Source organism: Salvelinus alpinus, chromosome 11, assembly GCF_045679555.1.
Source record: "Salvelinus alpinus chromosome 11, SLU_Salpinus.1, whole genome shotgun sequence".
Classification (NCBI taxonomy): Eukaryota; Metazoa; Chordata; class Actinopteri; order Salmoniformes; family Salmonidae; genus Salvelinus; species Salvelinus alpinus.
The window spans coordinates 20,041,538-20,058,505 of record NC_092096.1 but is presented as its reverse complement, the minus strand read 5'-3'; the positions used below and the strand labels follow the sequence as shown (position 1 = coordinate 20,058,505).

Here is a 16,968-nt window from a genome sequence, read left to right as displayed (position 1 = left end):
TCACCGAATCTCCGTTTGGATATGTGGTTATAATTAGGCTTGGAAATGTTAGCTAAGTTGATGTGAGTGCTCATGATCATTAGTCTCGCAATTTAAAGCAATGCAGATCTTCTCTACACACACATTAGGCCTATAACCTACCTGATACGCTTCCCTGATGTTTTCCTGAACTTTCCAAGACTTTTCTGATGCATTTCAGTCACTTTGGCTACTGATGCGAATACACATTTGTACACTTTTACCATAGGCTATTCAAGTCATTTGACATGTGTTTTTATTGTTTTAAAAGTTCATACGGCCGACATCGTTTCAATAACAATATAGCTGAAACCACTATTGGCTTCATTGATTTACTGAATTGATTCTCGTAATTGTAGGCTACTTGTTGATAGATTATTATTTTAAATATTATTTTAACAGTAGGTCTAACTACACAATAACGTCATATGGGGCTACAAACCACAATCGATTGAATTAATAATAAGAAGTGTTGATTAATTTATTTGGCCTTGAAAGAAAACAGCGCTGCAGGAAGGGATGCTGGAAGTGCTGCAGATACATTGAAATACATTTACCAAATTAAATAATTACTCCTCTATAAATAAATTAAATAATTGCAAATAATACACCAGCATAATTTAGCCACAGAGGATCAAAAGCTTTATTGCTTTAGATTGTGTTTTGTTTGTCACATTATGAGCGCATAGGCCGAGTCTACAGTCAGGAATCCTGCAATTGGGCATCTCGCTCGGCAAATATAAAAGAGCTGATTGTTGAGTTGTGGCTGTCAATAAACTGGAAAGATGGTGTACTATAATTTCCTACTCATGTTGTAGGTGTAAAATCTGTCTATCCACTATTTTCATTGGCCTATGCTGTTGGTTGCATTTAAGACACGGGTCGTTCGTTTTGTTGATCTCAGTCTGTAAATGTCAGAGTAGCTTGTCATTTCGATGTGGTATAAAGAAATATTATTGTAATGTCTCCAGTCATGTAGAATTGCAGGAAAGGATTTTAGAAAAGGCAATTTTTTTCTCGGACCCACAAACCCCTCAGCCACGAATTTGATGAAACGCTGGTGACAGTCCTGCTGTGAACTGTTTTGTGCAAGTTTTAAATTGACACAATACAAGTTAGCAAAGGTGTCAGCTAGAGACGACGTGCAGGAGCCTGCAGGGATTTGTAGTCTTGCATGATGTCTGTCTACTTTGATGCTAAATAGCATTTTTGAATCTGAGAGTAAAAAGAGACAAATATATTGATCAAAGTCACCTTGACCGAGAGAGGTTTACATGGTTATCAAAACTTCATGCCAGGGTAAGCCTACACGAAACACAGCCCTTATTTTAAGTGTTTCAAAAATTCTCTATGAGAAAAATGTCCCTGTTTGACCGCTAGGTTTTATGAGTGTATGAATTTTATTTAACTAGGCAAGTCAGTTAAGAACAAATTCTTATTTACAATGACAGCCTTCTTCAGGGGCAGAACGACAGATGTTTCCCTTGTCAGCTCAGGGATTAAATCTAGCAACCTTTCAGTTACTGGCCCAACGCTCTAAAGCCACTAGGCTACCTGTCGCCCCAATGTGGGGCTCTATAAACCCATCAATTTTGGGACACACTCCTTACTTGAATGAGTCAATTCATGTTCCAATTTGAAATAATAAAACGAGCATGAAATTCTAATTAACAAATTCCCCCTGTCGTTTTACAAGATACAATCCTAAATAACAGTTAACCATTTAATTTGGGAGGTATTTAATCTTTTACATGTGTCAAGTCTCGAAATCCGACAAACAAATACACGTGGCATTTTATTAGGCACGCCTTTCCATTCTTTTGTGTGAAATTGTGCATACTAAAAAAATAACACATGGGATTCCACTTCGCTTTGAAGCTGGCAGCATTGCTGGTTCGGTGGAAGTGGTTATCGGAGGGTCTTATCAAAGATTTGTATAACTAACCCAAGATAGACCACAGCCTGTCGTTTCCAATGGGAACAAAGAGTCATAGTGGGCAAAACAGGTAAGGAGGGGGGCTGAGTCAAGCACGAGCTAGCGAGAGCCTATTGGCGCATTCTAGTAGACATTTGCATATTTCCTTTAGAGAACCTCTACTCTGTGAGGTGTGCAATAACTACATTCGCCCATGCACTCCTTCTAAACAACGCAATGTTGTAAAACTTTGGCAAAGGGTAAAATCTACAAAACTTAGTCCACTCTGTTCATAACATATATTCGTTTGGGAACAGAAAACTATATTGGGATCAAATGTTGAAACATCCGTTGAAATATCTGTCTCATTGTTCTATTTGTGGTCTAATTAGCCCCTACGGCCTGACAGCGCTGCGGCGCCTAGGGCGATGTCCCTAGGGGAGGGATCTCCTCTGGGCCCGGAAGGACAGGATGGTTATTGATTCGGAAGAGCAGGGGGAGGCGAGTTTGATAAGGACTCACCCCGTTCCTGTACAAAGAAGACAGCTTTTTAACAAAGTTACTTTTTAAACATGTTTTCATGTCTTAAAAATGTTTTACTTTTGTTAAATCATTTGTACACATTTTAAATGGCTTTTACAGATGGGATGTTTTACAAGAAAAAGTAATTTTATTCATGGTTGTTTCTATTGTTTTTAACAATATGTACTTTTTAACTAATTTAAATGTAATATTCAAATGCTGTGTTTTATGCCGTTCTTATGTGTATTCAAATTCGCTAGCTAGCTAACCAACCAACAACTGTAACAATGTATTTGAGACAAGTCCTCGTTTTGCAAATGTATTTATGTTTTCAATAAATATTCAAGACTAAATATAGTTTACATGTTGTCAACAATCTAAATTTGCCTGTCTGTTTTGCCCCATAATTGCACACACATCAGTTTAGTTGCTAAACAACCATCACAACTAAAAACTCTGAGTTGATATTCCCCTTCATAAGAAGTGGATGATTATCAGATGAGGAAGGGGAGGACCATCCTACTCAGTGAATTTCAGATAAATAATACAAATCAAACAAAAAAGTTAGCATTTTTAGCTAAACTGTACTTAAATGTATTCAAATGTCACCAAATACCTGATTAAAATGCACTGTTTTGCAATGAAGGTCTACATTAGTAGATTAGACTACAATAGTACAGACCCCACTAGGATAGCACCACGGTGGAGCCAGGAGACAGTTATTTTGCGTCCTCCTCTGGCTACATTGACTTCAATACAAAATCTAGTAGGCTCGTGCTCCTCACCCCCTTCCATAGATCTACATGGTAATTATGACAACTTCCAGAGGATGTCCTCCAACCAATCAAAGCTTTTGCAGTATGAGCTGACCTGTTGTCCATCCAATCAAAAGATTAGAGAATGAACCTAGTACTATGCATGTTCCACTTAGAAGCTTGGTGTGTTGGTGACATTGTTGGATAGATTGTGAATAGTGATAGCGCATATTATTCAATTCAAAACTACAGGACACAGAGGTAGATTATATATTGTTTACTTGGTGTTAGAAAATTATTTTTCCGTTGAGTTAGTGCCATTTATTGAAATTTTCCCTGTTAACTTTAGTAGCAAGTAGCTAGCTACCTACAGTACCAGCAAAGATTGTTTATAACTAAACTAAGATAGACCACAGCCTGTCGTTTCCAATGGGAACAGATTAGTCATAGTGGGCAGAACAGGCAAGGAGGTGGGCAGAGCCAAGCACGAGCTAGCGAGATCCTATTGGCCCGTTCTAGCATACATCTGCATATTTCCATTAGGGAACGCCTACTCTGTGAAATGCGCGTGTGCAATAACTCAATTCGACTTTGTACTTCTTCTAAACAACGCGATTTAAAAAAAACTTCGGCAAAGGCTAAAGTCTACAAAACTTAGTCCACTCTGTTCGTAACCGATTCTAGTTTTGGGAACATAAAACTGTATTGAGAAAATGTTTAATCGATTAGACGTTTTTCAGAATGTAGGCCAAAATCCACCTCGTTCCATCTTCTCCCACTCCCCACCAGTGGGCTTCCTCTCACTACCATATTTGGTAGTGAGTTTAAACGCCAAGCTTCATATTTATACATCCATTGAGCTAGCAGAGGTAATTGCACTGTACGATGCTTTACTTGCTGAGCCATATGGACGTTTCTACTGTCTCCTCTGGGATGTCAACATCAATTCAGAATGATTTGATAGCTTCCATCGCATCATCCATTAAAATAGGTTGATACTCCACATTGTTTGGCATGGCAAATGGATGAAACCACAGACAAACTGTCACTCGCAGTTGTTAGTTATCGTCAGGTATGTCGATGATCAGGGCTTTATTCAGGAATACACCTCAGGCTTGTCCAGACCAAAGTAACCAAACCTGGACAGGAACAACACACACAGGGAAATACATCTCAGGCTTGTCCAGGCCAAAGTAACCAAACCTGGAGAGGAACAACACACACAGGGAAATACATCTCAGGCTTGTCCAGGCCAAAGTAACCAAACCTGGAGAGGAACAACACACACAGGGAAATACACCTCAGGCTTGTCCAGACCAAAGTAACCAAACCTGGAGAGGAACAACACACACAGGGAAATACACCTCAGGCTTGTCCAGGCCAAAGTAACCAAACCTGGAGAGGAACAACACACACAGGGAAATACACCTCAGGCTTGTCCAGGCCAAAGTAACCAAACCTGGAGAGGAACATCACACACAGGGAAATACACCTCAAGCTTGTCCAGACCAAAGTAACCAAAACTGGACAGGAACAACACACACAGGGAAATACACCTCAGGCTTGTCCAGGCCAAAGTAACCAAACCTGAACAGGAACAACACACACAGGGAAATACACCTCAGGCTTGTCCAGGCCAAAGTAACCAAACCTGGAGAGGAACAACACACACAGTGAAATACACCTCAGGCTTGTCCAGGCCAAAGTAACCAAACCTGGACAGGAACAACACACACAGGGAAATACACCTCAGGCTTGTCCAGACCAAAGTAACCAAACCTGGAGAGGAACAACACACACAGGGAAATACACCTCAGGCTTGTCCAGGCCAAAGTAAACAAACCTGGAGAGGAACAACACACACAGGGAAATACACCTCAGGCTTGTCCAGGCCAAAGTAAACAAACCTGGAGAGGAACAACGCACACAGGGAAATACACCTCAGGCTTGTCCAGACCAAAGTAATCAAACCTGGAGAGGAACAACACACACAGGGAAATACACCTCAGGCTTGTCCAGACCAAAGTAACCAAACCTGGAGAGGAACAACACACACAGGGAAATACACCTCAGGCTTGTCCAGACCAAAGTAACCAAACCTGGACAGGAACAACACACACAGGGAAATACACCTCAGGCTTGTCCAGACCAAAGTAACCAAACCTGGAGAGGAACAACACACACAGGGAAATACACCTCAGGCTTGTCCAGGCCAAAGTAACCAAACCTGGAGAGGAACAACACACACAGGGAAATACATCTCAGGCTTGTCCAGACCAAAGTAACCAAACCTGGACAGGAACAACACACACAGGGAAATACACCTCAGGCTTGTCCAGACCAAAGTAACCAAACCTGGACAGGAACAACACACACAGGGAAATACATCTCAGGCTTGTCCAGGCCAAAGTAACCAAACCTGGACAGGAACAACACACACAGGGAAATACATCTCAGGCTTGTCCAGACCAAAGTAACCAAACCTGGACAGGAACAACACACACAGGGAAATACACCTCAGGCTTGTCCAGACCAAAGTAACCAAACCTGGACAGGAACAACACACACAGGGAAATACATCTCAGGCTTGTCCAGGCCAAAGTAACCAAACCTGGAGAGGAACAACACACACAGGGAAATACACCTCAGGCTTGTCCAGACCAAAGTAACCAAACCTGGAGAGGAACAACACACACAGGGAAATACACCTCAGGCTTGTCCAGGCCAAAGTAACCAAACCTGGAGAGGAACAACACACACAGGGAAATACACCTCAGGCTTGTCCAGGCCAAAGTAACCAAACCTGGAGAGGAACAACACACACAGGGAAATACACCTCAAGCTTGTCCAGACCAAAGTAGCCAAAACTGGACAGGAACAACACACACAGGGAAATACACCTCAGGCTTGTCCAGGCCAAAGTAACCAAACCTGAACAGGAACAACACACACAGGGAAATACACCTCAGGCTTGTCCAGGCCAAAGTAACCAAACCTGGAGAGGAACAACACACACAGGGAAATACACCTCAGGCTTGTCCAGGCCAAAGTAACCAACCCTGGACAGGAACAACACACACAGGGAAATACACCTCAGGCTTGTCCAGACCAAAGTAACCAAACCTGGAGAGGAACAACACACACAGGGAAATACACCTCAGGCTTGTCCAGACCAAAGTAACCAAACCTGGACAGGAACAACACACACAGGGAAATACACCTCAGGCTTGTCCAAGCCAAAGTAACCAAACCTGGAGAGGAACAACACACACAGGGAAATACATCTCAGGCTTGTCCAGACCAAAGTAACCAAACCTGGACAGGAACAACACACACAGGGAAATACACCTCAGGCTTGTCCAGACCAAAGTAACCAAACCTGGACAGGAACAACACACACAGGGAAATACATCTCAGGCTTGTCCAGGCCAAAGTAACCAAACCTGGACAGGAACAACACACACAGGGAAATACATCTCAGGCTTGTCCAGACCAAAGTAACCAAACCTGGACAGGAACAACACACACAGGGAAATACACCTCAGGCTTGTCCAGACCAAAGTAACCAAACCTGGACAGGAACAACACACACAGGGAAATACATCTCAGGCTTGTCCAGGCCAAAGTAACCAAACCTGGAGAGGAACAACACACACAGGGAAATACATCTCAGGCTTGTCCAGACCAAAGTAACCAAACCTGGAGAGGAACAACACACACAGGGAAATACACCTCAGGCTTGTCCAGGCCAAAGTAACCAAACCTGGAGAGGAACAACACACACAGGGAAATACACCTCAGGCTTGTCCAGGCCAAAGTAACCAAACCTGGAGAGGAACAACACACACAGGGAAATACACCTCAAGCTTGTCCAGACCAAAGTAACCAAAACTGGACAGGAACAACACACACAGGGAAATACACCTCAGGCTTGTCCAGGCCAAAGTAACCAAACCTGAACAGGAACAACACACACAGGGAAATACACCTCAGGCTTGTCCAGGCCAAAGTAACCAAACCTGGAGAGGAACAACACACACAGGGAAATACACCTCAGGCTTGTCCAGGCCAAAGTAACCAACCCTGGACAGGAACAACACACACAGGGAAATACACCTCAGGCTTGTCCAGACCAAAGTAACCAAACCTGGAGAGGAACAACACACACAGGGAAATACACCTCAGGCTTGTCCAGACCAAAGTAACCAAACCTGGACAGGAACAACACACACAGGGAAATACACCTCAGGCTTGTCCAAGCCAAAGTAACCAAACCTGGAGAGGAACAACACACACAGGGAAATACACCTCAGGCTTGTCCAGGCCAAAGTAACTAAACCTGAACAGGAACAACGCACACAGGGAAATACACCTCAGGCTTGTCCAGGCCAAAGTAACCAAACCTGAACAGGAACAACACACACAGGGAAATACACCTCAGGCTTGTCCAGGCCAAAGTAACCAAACCTGAACAGGAACAACACACACAGGGAAATACACCTCAGGCTTGTCCAGGCCAAAGTAACCAACCCTGGACAGGAACAACACACACAGGGAAATACACCTCAGGCTTGTCCAGACCAAAGTAACCAAACCTGGAGAGGAACAACACACACAGGGAAATACACCTCAGGCTTGTCCAGACCAAAGTAACCAAACCTGGACAGGAACAACACACACAGGGAAATACACCTCAGGCTTGTCCAAGCCAAAGTAACCAAACCTGGAGAGGAACAACACACACAGGGAAATACACCTCAGGCTTGTCCAGGCCAAAGTAACTAAACCTGAACAGGAACAACGCACACAGGGAAATACACCTCAGGCTTGTCCAGGCCAAAGTAACCAAACCTGAACAGGAACAACGCACACAGGGAAATACACCTCAGGCTTGTCCAGGCCAAAGTAACTAAACCTGAACAGGAACAACGCACACAGGGAAATACACCTCAGGCTTGTCCAGGCCAAAGTAACCAAACCTGAACAGGAACAACGCACACAGGGAAATACACCTCAGGCTTGTCCAGGCCAAAGTAACCAAACCTGAACAGGAACAACGCACACAGGGAAATACACCTCAGGCTTGTCCAGGCCAAAGTAACCAAACCTGAACAGGAACAACACACACAGGGAAATACACCTCAGGCTTGTCCAGGCCAAAGTAACCAAACCTGAACAGGAACAACACACACAGGGAAATACACCTCAGGCTTGTCCAGGCCAAAGTAACCAAACCTGAACAGGAACAACACACACAGGGAAATACACCTCAGGCTTGTCCAGGCCAAAGTAACCAAACCTGAACAGGAACAACGCACACAGGGAAATACACCTCAGGCTTGTCCAGGCCAAAGTAACCAAACCTGAACAGGAACAACACACACAGGGAAATACACCTCAGGCTTGTCCAGGCCAAAGTAACCAAACCTGAACAGGAACAACGCACACAGGGAAATACACCTCAGGCTTGTCCAGGCCAAAGTAACCAAACCTGAACAGGAACAACACACACAGGGAAATACACCTCAGGCTTGTCCAGGCCAAAGTAACCAAACCTGAACAGGAACAACACACACAGGGAAATACACCTCAGGCTTGTCCAGGCCAAAGTAACCAAACCTGAACAGGAACAACGCACACAGGGAAATACACCTCAGGCTTGTCCAGGCCAAAGTAACCAAACCTGAACAGGAACAACACACACAGGGAAATACACCTCAGGCTTGTCCAGACCAAAGTAACCAAACCTGGAGAGGAACAACACACACAGGGAAATACACCTCAGGCTTGTCCAGGCCAAAGTAACCAAACCTGAACAGGAACAACACACACAGGGAAATACATTTGGAGAACCACTCCTCTGTGTTACAGCATTGTTCATTGTGTTGCTTTACCACAAAATCTAATTATATTTAAAGTGCATTCAAATAAACACTTTCCGAGAGACAGAGAGGAGACAGAGATAGAGAGAGAGACAGAGGTGGTTCGGAGTGAATGACTTGAACAGAGTGTGAACTTGAAATTCTAGGTCAGAGATTTCAGACTACCTCAGTACTCTCTGTTCTGCCACGGGCCAGTCGATATCCACATCAATATCCACACTGTACTCTGGCAGCATCTCATAATAAGCCCACTTCCCCCCCTGAGAAAGACAACAACACAAAGGGCATTTCTATTAGCATTCAAAACACCAGTTAACAATAGAATATCTAGTAGTATCACAGATCAGTCCATCTCTCAGTGTGTAGGTTGTTTCTAGTCAGGCTCACGTCCACTGAATGAATAAACGTTATTGATCCCCTGAGGGGAATAGGGTTCACCACCAGCAACAGACATACACATCAGGGCCTGTATTCATAAAGCATCTCAGAGTAGGGCTGCTGATCTAGGATCAGGTCCTCCCTGTCCATATAGACGTATTCATAATGATTGAAAAGGGAAAACTGATCCTAGACCAGCACTCCTATCCTGAGACGCTTTGTGACTATGGGCCCTGATGGGGTATAGTGCCAGTTACCTGCAGGCCTCTCTCTATCGTCGCTCTGGTATAAATGTAGAAAGATCCATTCTCACACAGCTCTCCATCCCAGTCCTGTCTCCGGGGCCTGTTAGACGGGTCTAAGTTCAGAGACTGGGTGGTTACACTACCTGAACAGGAGAGAGAACACATAGTCAATGTTATAGGTTATAACTAGAAACCAGACTACTTACTGGTCAGGAGAAAAACTCATTTGTCTAAACACCCCTCATCTCTCTATTGTGATACACAGTGATTAGTGGTGGATGGAGTTACTTCCATGTAATGTGCTTGTGAAAGGTACTATATTTACAGTTGAAGTCGGAAGTTTACATACACCTTAGCCAAATACATTTAAATACAGTTTTTCACAATTCCTGATATTTAATCCAAGTAAAAATTCCCTGTCTTAAGTCAGTTATTTTAGGAATGTGAAATGTCAGAATAATAGTAGAGATAATTATTTATTTCAGCTTTAATTTCTTTCATCACATTCCCAGTGGGTCAGAAGTTTACATAAACTCAATTAGTATCTGGCAGCATTGCCTTTAAATTGTTTAACTTGGGTCAAATGTTTCGGGTAGCCTTCCAGAAGCTTCCCACAATAAGTTGGGTGAATTTTGGCCCATTCCTCCTGACAGAGCTGGTGTAACTGAGTCAGGTTTGTAGGCCTCCTTGCTCGCACAAGCTTTTTCAGTTCTGCCCACAAATTTTCTATGGGATTGAGATCAGGGCTTTGTGATGGCCACTCCAATACCTTAACTTTGTTGTCCTTAAGCCATTTTGCCACAACTTTGGAAGTATGCTTGGGGTCATTGTCCATTTGGAAGACCCATTTACGACCAAGCTTTAACTTCCTGACTGATGTCTTGAGATGTTGCTTCAATATATCCACATAATTTTCCTACCTGATGCCATCTATTTTGTGAAGTGCACCAGTCCCTCCTGCAGAAAAGCACCCCCACAACATGATGCTGCCACCCCCGTGCTTCACGGTTGGGATGGTGTTCTTTGGCTTGCAAGCCTCCCCCTTTTTCCTCCAAACATAACGATGGTCATTATGGCCAAACAGTTCTATTTTTGTTTCATCAGACCGGAGGACATTTCTCCAAGAAATACGAGCTTTGTCCCCATGTGCAGTTGCAAACCATAGTCTGGCTTTTTTATGGCGGTTTTGGAGCAGTGTCCTCTTCCTTGCTGAGCGGCCTTTCAGGTTATGTCAATATAGGACTCGTTTAACTGTGAAAATAGATACTTTTGTACCTGTTTCCTCCAGCATCTTCACAAGGTCCTTTGCTGTTGTTTTGGGATTGATTTGTACTTTTTGCACCATAGTACATTAATCTCTAGGAGACCGAATGCGTCTCCTTCCTGAGCGGTATGACGCTGCATGGTCCCATGGTGTTTATACTTGCAAACTATTGTTTGCACAGATGAACGTGGTACCTTCAGGCATTTGGAAATTGCTCCCAAGGATGAACGAGACTTGTGGAGGTCTACAATTTATTTTCTGAGGTCATGGCTGATTTCTTTAGATTTTCCCATGATGTCAAGCATAGAGGCAATGAGTTGGAAGGTAGTCTTTGAAATACATCCACAGGTACACCTCCAATTGACTCAAATGATGTAAATTAGCCTATCAGAAGCTTCTAAAGCCATGACATCATTTTCTGTTTTCCAAGCTGTTTAAAGGCACAGTCAAGTTAGTGTATATAAACTTCTGACCCACTGGAATTGTGATAGTATGAATTATAAGTGAAATAATCTGTCTGTAAACAATTGTTGGAAAAATTACTTGTGTCATGCACAAAGTAGATGTCCTAACCGACATTGAGCATTAGTTAGTCATTTAGCAGACGCTCTTATAAACACATTTATCATTGAGCATTAGTTAGTCATTTAGCAGACGCTCTTATAAACACCTTTATCATTGAGCATTAGTTAGCATCTTACATCAAGATATGATGTGTAGCTGTTTTCAAACACTAAATATCTAGGGCACTAGAGTTTTTCCTGGCTCTGGTCACATGGTCAGGACAAACTCCTGACCCTACTGATAAAGTGAGGGACAGTTTTTCCTCAGGCACAGTGTAGTGGAAAATGTTATAAGCTGTACACACTGTGTTCTTTCTCAAGGTTGGCATGTTCTGTAAACTGTCAGATAATGAGAATTGTTGTTTTGTGTTATTAAGTTGCGATGTGCTTATGGTTTGTTCACAGGGTGTGAGTCAAGCAGAAGAGGAACTAGATACAAGATAATAGCCTCCCTCACTCTCCCACCCTGATACTCATTCCTTGTATCTGTGTCTGCTTAGTCATGCTTAGGAAACTTGTGCAGCGGTATAAAGGACAAGTGAAGGGACTGACTCCTGACAGACCTGTACATTATGTTGGAACCTCTCCAGTTAACTGATAATAAGTGTAAGGTCCTAAACATAACACACGTCTGTCCCGTACCTCCTTTCTTCACCTCCTGCCAGCGGAAGTGGTGTCGTCGGACCACGGAGAAGACGGACGTGAAGCCCTGCTTGGTGATCATCTCCAGGGCCTCCTTCAGGTGGAAGGGGTGCAGGCAGGGAGACGTGGCCTGGATGTGACAGATCACATCCACCTCTGGAGGAGGACAACACACAGCAGACTATGAGATACCAGAAGAGTATGAGAAACAGTATGAGATATGAATAATCTTGTATATTCTGCCACTGTTGTCAATTGAAGCTATGGAGTGGGTCCCACTTTATTGGGCTAATCCCTAATGTTGCCTCATAGATCACAATGAATAAGACTACATGGACGGGGGGGACCTGATCCTAGATCAGCATTCCTACTCTGAGATGCTTGATACATACCGTTCCAGAGCCTTAGCCAAGCTAGTGGCTAAACAAGTTCTGCATATATTACATTAACAGTTGACATCTATAACAAAGCGCTGCCAAACAGTCATTACAAAGATAGTGAAGCGTCACAGAGGGTGTGGTTCTGTCACAATAAAATATAACCAACATTGACATTGTTGCCACAGAGAATCCTCCTCACGCCTCCTCCCTCCTTGTCTCCTTCTCACAGCACACATGAGGAATCAAGGAAATAAACTTGACATTCACCCCCTACCTGGGTTTAATCGGGCAAATTCCTGGACGGTGTCGAGAGAGCTGGAGGAGTCTTTGGACACTTCTGGGCTCCTGCGGTGAACCTGAGCTCCCCATGCCTTGGCTACCTTCTCAATGTCATCATGGTCAGTTGATACCCACACACTGGGAGAAAGAAGGGGAGAAGTTGATTCATCAGGCTTTATAACATGTAGACTACATTAGTGCAATCCAGTCTTGTGTGGCCAAGCCCAAACCAAGGGGTTCATTCAGAGACTGTACACTAACTTTCAGACAAACTCTCTCAATAAGAATCTGACATGGGTATACATATTTATACAACAAACAGTTAATAATGTATAGTTATGACCAGGAGTTAAAGTAGATGTGATTTCTTCCCAGTTTGGAACCTCCTATGTGTGAACATGTGAGTACTAAAACAATGTATGGGCCTAACAGGACCAGCTCTGGACGTTCTGCTGCCCTAGGCAAGACAAAAAAATTGCCACCCCCCTCCATTCCCCCTAAACTAGAATAGTGTAATGCAGGGGTTGGCAATAGGTTTGGCCTTAGGACAGTTTTTTTCTCAGCTAATAGTCAGTTAAACAGAACATAATAGAGGTCCCATTCATGATTAAACTACAAATTAAACAAATTTTAACACATCTGCTTACTAGGCTATATAATGTCAATAACATATCCTAATATTTTCAATCTGATTACACTGATAAAATCACAAATGTCTCTATTAAATTATTTTGCTATTTTCCTTTGTGCGTTGATTAGGGTAAAACAGCTTGCAATCAAGACAAAATGTCACTGAAAAAGTTTCAAAAGAAAGGTGAAAATGCAAATAGAAGTTTCAGGGAAGAATGGACATAGGAATAGGTATTCTTACCATATTTCTCCTATATCAAACCAGAGTGTCTTGTTTGCAACGAAACGGTTACTGTTTGCAAATCATTAAATATTAGACATCCTTCTGAATCTAAGCATGGCAGTTTCAAAAGAGACCTTTCCACCCAGACAGAGGCTCGACGAAGTAGAAACATGTAAACTTCAACTGCTGGCTACTCATCCGTTGCTTAACTCAACAACAGAATTGCTTCCCTAAAAGCTGCCTGAGTTTAAACATATACTCTTTTCAGAAAGTGAAAAGCTCAATTAATAGGGATAAAATAGCCAAGTATCATTGTTTTGGGGCAGAATAATGTGAGGTGTTATGTTTTGTTGGATATGCGTCTTGGTCAGTTTAGCTCGGGAAATGCTGCCCTTGTCAAATTACCGCTCTAGGTGTGCCGGTGTTGTGCGGAAAATCTCCCCCCAGACAGAATTCTCCCCCCTGCGCGTTCTTCAATGCTGCGACTTACTTGCTAGTTGAGATTTCTACTCTTCACTCTGTTGTCAGTTTAGCCGACATTTCACTGATCTTAGTAGCAGAAAGCATTTTTGTCTGCAGTTTATTTTGTATTAGTCTATAAATAAATCTATTTGCCAAAATTCGTCATCTCTCCCATGTCTTATTCGACTAGTATTTTTTAAAGTGTAAGGATAATAATTCAGCCATAGTTGTTCTGAAATGTTTATTGCTTGCCAACATTTTACTCCCTCTATGTTTAATATAACACACATACATTAATTATTAATTTCGGTTGTCTATCCTGACGTGAAGTTTATTCTATAGAAAGTATTTGACTCTGATGTGTGCCACAGAAAGTATTTGACTCTAGCCACAAAAGATAGGAAATTAGAAGGGTGGGGGGATTCTGACAGGGGAGATTTCTGGCACACCGGCCGTGGGTCCTAATCATATAATTCTATTTAGAATCCCTATTAATTCAATAGCATCTCTGTGGGCCTAGTCATAAAGATTTGTCATTTGACTTTTAAAATGTATTACCTTTTATTGTGGCATAAACACAACCAGTCATGGTGTTTTCATCTGATTGTCAAACAATCATAATCAAATGGCTCCTTTACAAGGCTACCTGCGCACGTTCATCCACTCGCAACATATTTCCAACCTCCAAACAGTGGTGAATGGTTATGACAGATGCATCATAGGCAGCATTGACTATCACTAATAAACAATAATAACATGCATTTGGTGCAGCTAACTAACGTTACTATTAACAAAGGCGTCGGAGCAAGTCCATATACCGTAGCTAGATTAGAAATACATTTGACCAAAAATGTACCGGTAACTGAATTAACGTTACCTGTCAAACTGTTTGGAGTCCACTGCAGCTCTCAGAACCCATCCAATGAGCGGGACACCGGCGAGAACTTTGATATTCTTCAGGGGGATCCCCTTACTGCCTCCCCTCGCCAGGATCAGGGCTGCGATGTGTCTCTTCTCACCGCTGTCTTTAATAACCTTTGCTTTTCTGTCTCCCACATCTTCGATGCCCGATAGAGTACGTTTTTTTGCAGCAGCCATTGAAAGGATCAGTAGCCGGGTGGGCAGACAAGAGTCTTGTCAAGACGTGGCGGTAGTCTCAATGTAGCTAATAGCGGTAGCGATGGATAGCAGTCTTCTGAAGGATCTAGCACCTTCTTGCGTTCTAACTCACTGTAACTAGCTAGCTACGTACTTAGTTTACATGACCTACTACGGCTTACACTGTGTGAAGGAAATCCTACAAATGTTACATGTACACAGTAAAAAAAGAGAGGCGTAGACCTGCTAGCTTTACTCTGAGGTAATTTCAATAACGCTTCCTTTTGTTGCCATAGTAACAATTTCTGTTGAACTATTTACTGAATTTACTCTGGCAACGGTTTAACTGACAATGTCAAGAAAACGATCGCGCTTCAATGAGGGGATTCGATCATCTGACCCGGGTTTCCCAGGTCGGAGGAGTTTATTTTGGGTAAAACGTGATTGCATTCATTTTGGAACCGGGCTGCCTCCCGGGCGTGAGCCAGGTTCAAATGCCGTGTTCATGTGTCCGTCGGAACTAGAAAACTCTGAAATGTTCGACTTGCAAAACGGTTGAAAGTGACAGGTTTATAACTACAACCAGATAGCAAGTCGGAAATGTCAGAGTTTCCTTGTTCCAATTAGTATGTGAACGCGACAAAATTCGCTCAAAACCAGAGTGACGTAGCCTAGGCTAGATAAAGCACGTGGGGGAATGAGTCGGATTATGTGTTTTCACATGCAAAAATCATTGCTTTTTTATAAAAATAAAAACAACGCTTAATCTGCCTTCCCAATGAAAACTGGTTCGAAAATTCGAACATATATTTTATGGAAAAGAGATGTATGTTTCTGGACGATGCACCATGCTGCCTTGTTGACATGCCTTTGATGTGCCGTGGAATCCCAAACCATGCCCTCACCCCTACAAACTCTCTGAGTGCACTCCACTGTCACGTGTTGCTGACTAAACTCCCAGAGAGTGATTAGGGTATCAATAGAGTACCACAGTATGAGTCATAATACCCATAAAACCTAGCGGTAAAACAAGGAAACGGTTCCAATCGTTTTTCCCCCCATTCATCTTTCCCATAGCAGATTTTAGAAACACTTAAAATAAGGGCTGTGTTTCATGTAGGATTACCCTGTTATGACATTTTGATAACCGTGTGAATCTCGATAGGACAAGGTGACTTTGATCAATATATTCGCCTGTATTTACCTCCCAGAAACGCTAATGCTAGCTGGTAATGTGGCTATCATAAAGAACTACAAATGCCATGATGATCTGGACGAGACTGCCGAATCGATTAACTATCTAATGTTAGCTAAATGTAGTGATGAATAAATTGGCTAAATATCTTTCAATTGACAATTATGTGAACCATGGACATCACCAGGACCTGGCTTTCTGGGCTTTAGCCCAGAATGATTTTGGGTCAGTCCCAAATATTTTGCTCTGCTGCTGCAATGGTGTAAAAGAAATTGTACCACTTAGTTCATAGAGCTTTGATTAGGTGAAGCTTCCAAAGTCATCCAATCGTTATAATCAGGGGTGCTGGTGCGGTGCTATGTCTCGCTAGATCACTTAATGATTAATTAGTATTTTACATAACAAACCGAATATAATAGCATGATAATGTCAGGCTACTGTTATAAAAAAAATACCATGTCATTTCTTATGACAATGTAGGATGATTGTGCTGAAATGTTTTTTTCTTCTCATGCTG

General features: G+C 42.6%; 1 protein-coding gene across 2 annotated transcripts; it reads right to left on the bottom strand.

Annotated features, from left to right (window-relative positions):
• Positions 1-191: 191 nt before the first annotated feature.
• LOC139533709 (N-acylneuraminate cytidylyltransferase-like) lies at positions 192-16,355 on the bottom strand. Of its 2 annotated transcripts, XM_071332015.1 has the most exons (6): positions 15,036-16,355; positions 12,839-12,981; positions 12,185-12,340; positions 9,728-9,858; positions 9,258-9,352; positions 192-4,349 (listed from the first exon to the last, which is right to left on the bottom strand). In XM_071332015.1, exons 1-6 carry the CDS (start codon positions 15,254-15,256, stop codon positions 4,307-4,309), a joined length of 789 nt encoding a protein of 262 aa, XP_071188116.1. In that variant the 5' UTR covers positions 15,257-16,355; the 3' UTR covers positions 192-4,306. The 2 variants fall into 2 exon arrangements, with proteins under 2 accessions (XP_071188116.1, XP_071188117.1); XM_071332016.1 differs by lacking the exon at positions 192-4,349 and having other exon boundaries at positions 8,923-9,352; positions 15,036-16,353.
• Positions 16,356-16,968: the final 613 nt, after the last annotated feature.

What these genes read in the sequence shown, in the direction of transcription:
- LOC139533709 (XM_071332015.1), bottom strand. Translation starts at nt 15,256, where the DNA reads ATGGCTGCTGCAAAAAAACGTACTCTATCGGGCATCGAAGATGTGGGA. An exon ending in GACTCCAAACAGTTTGACAG is followed by an intron (nt 12,982 to 15,035) that starts GTAACGTTAATT and finishes TCTTTCTCCCAG; the next exon opens with TGTGTGGGTATCAACTGACC. An exon ending in ATTTGCCCGATTAAACCCAG is followed by an intron (nt 12,341 to 12,838) that starts GTAGGGGGTGAA and finishes GTCCTCCTCCAG; the next exon opens with AGGTGGATGTGATCTGTCAC.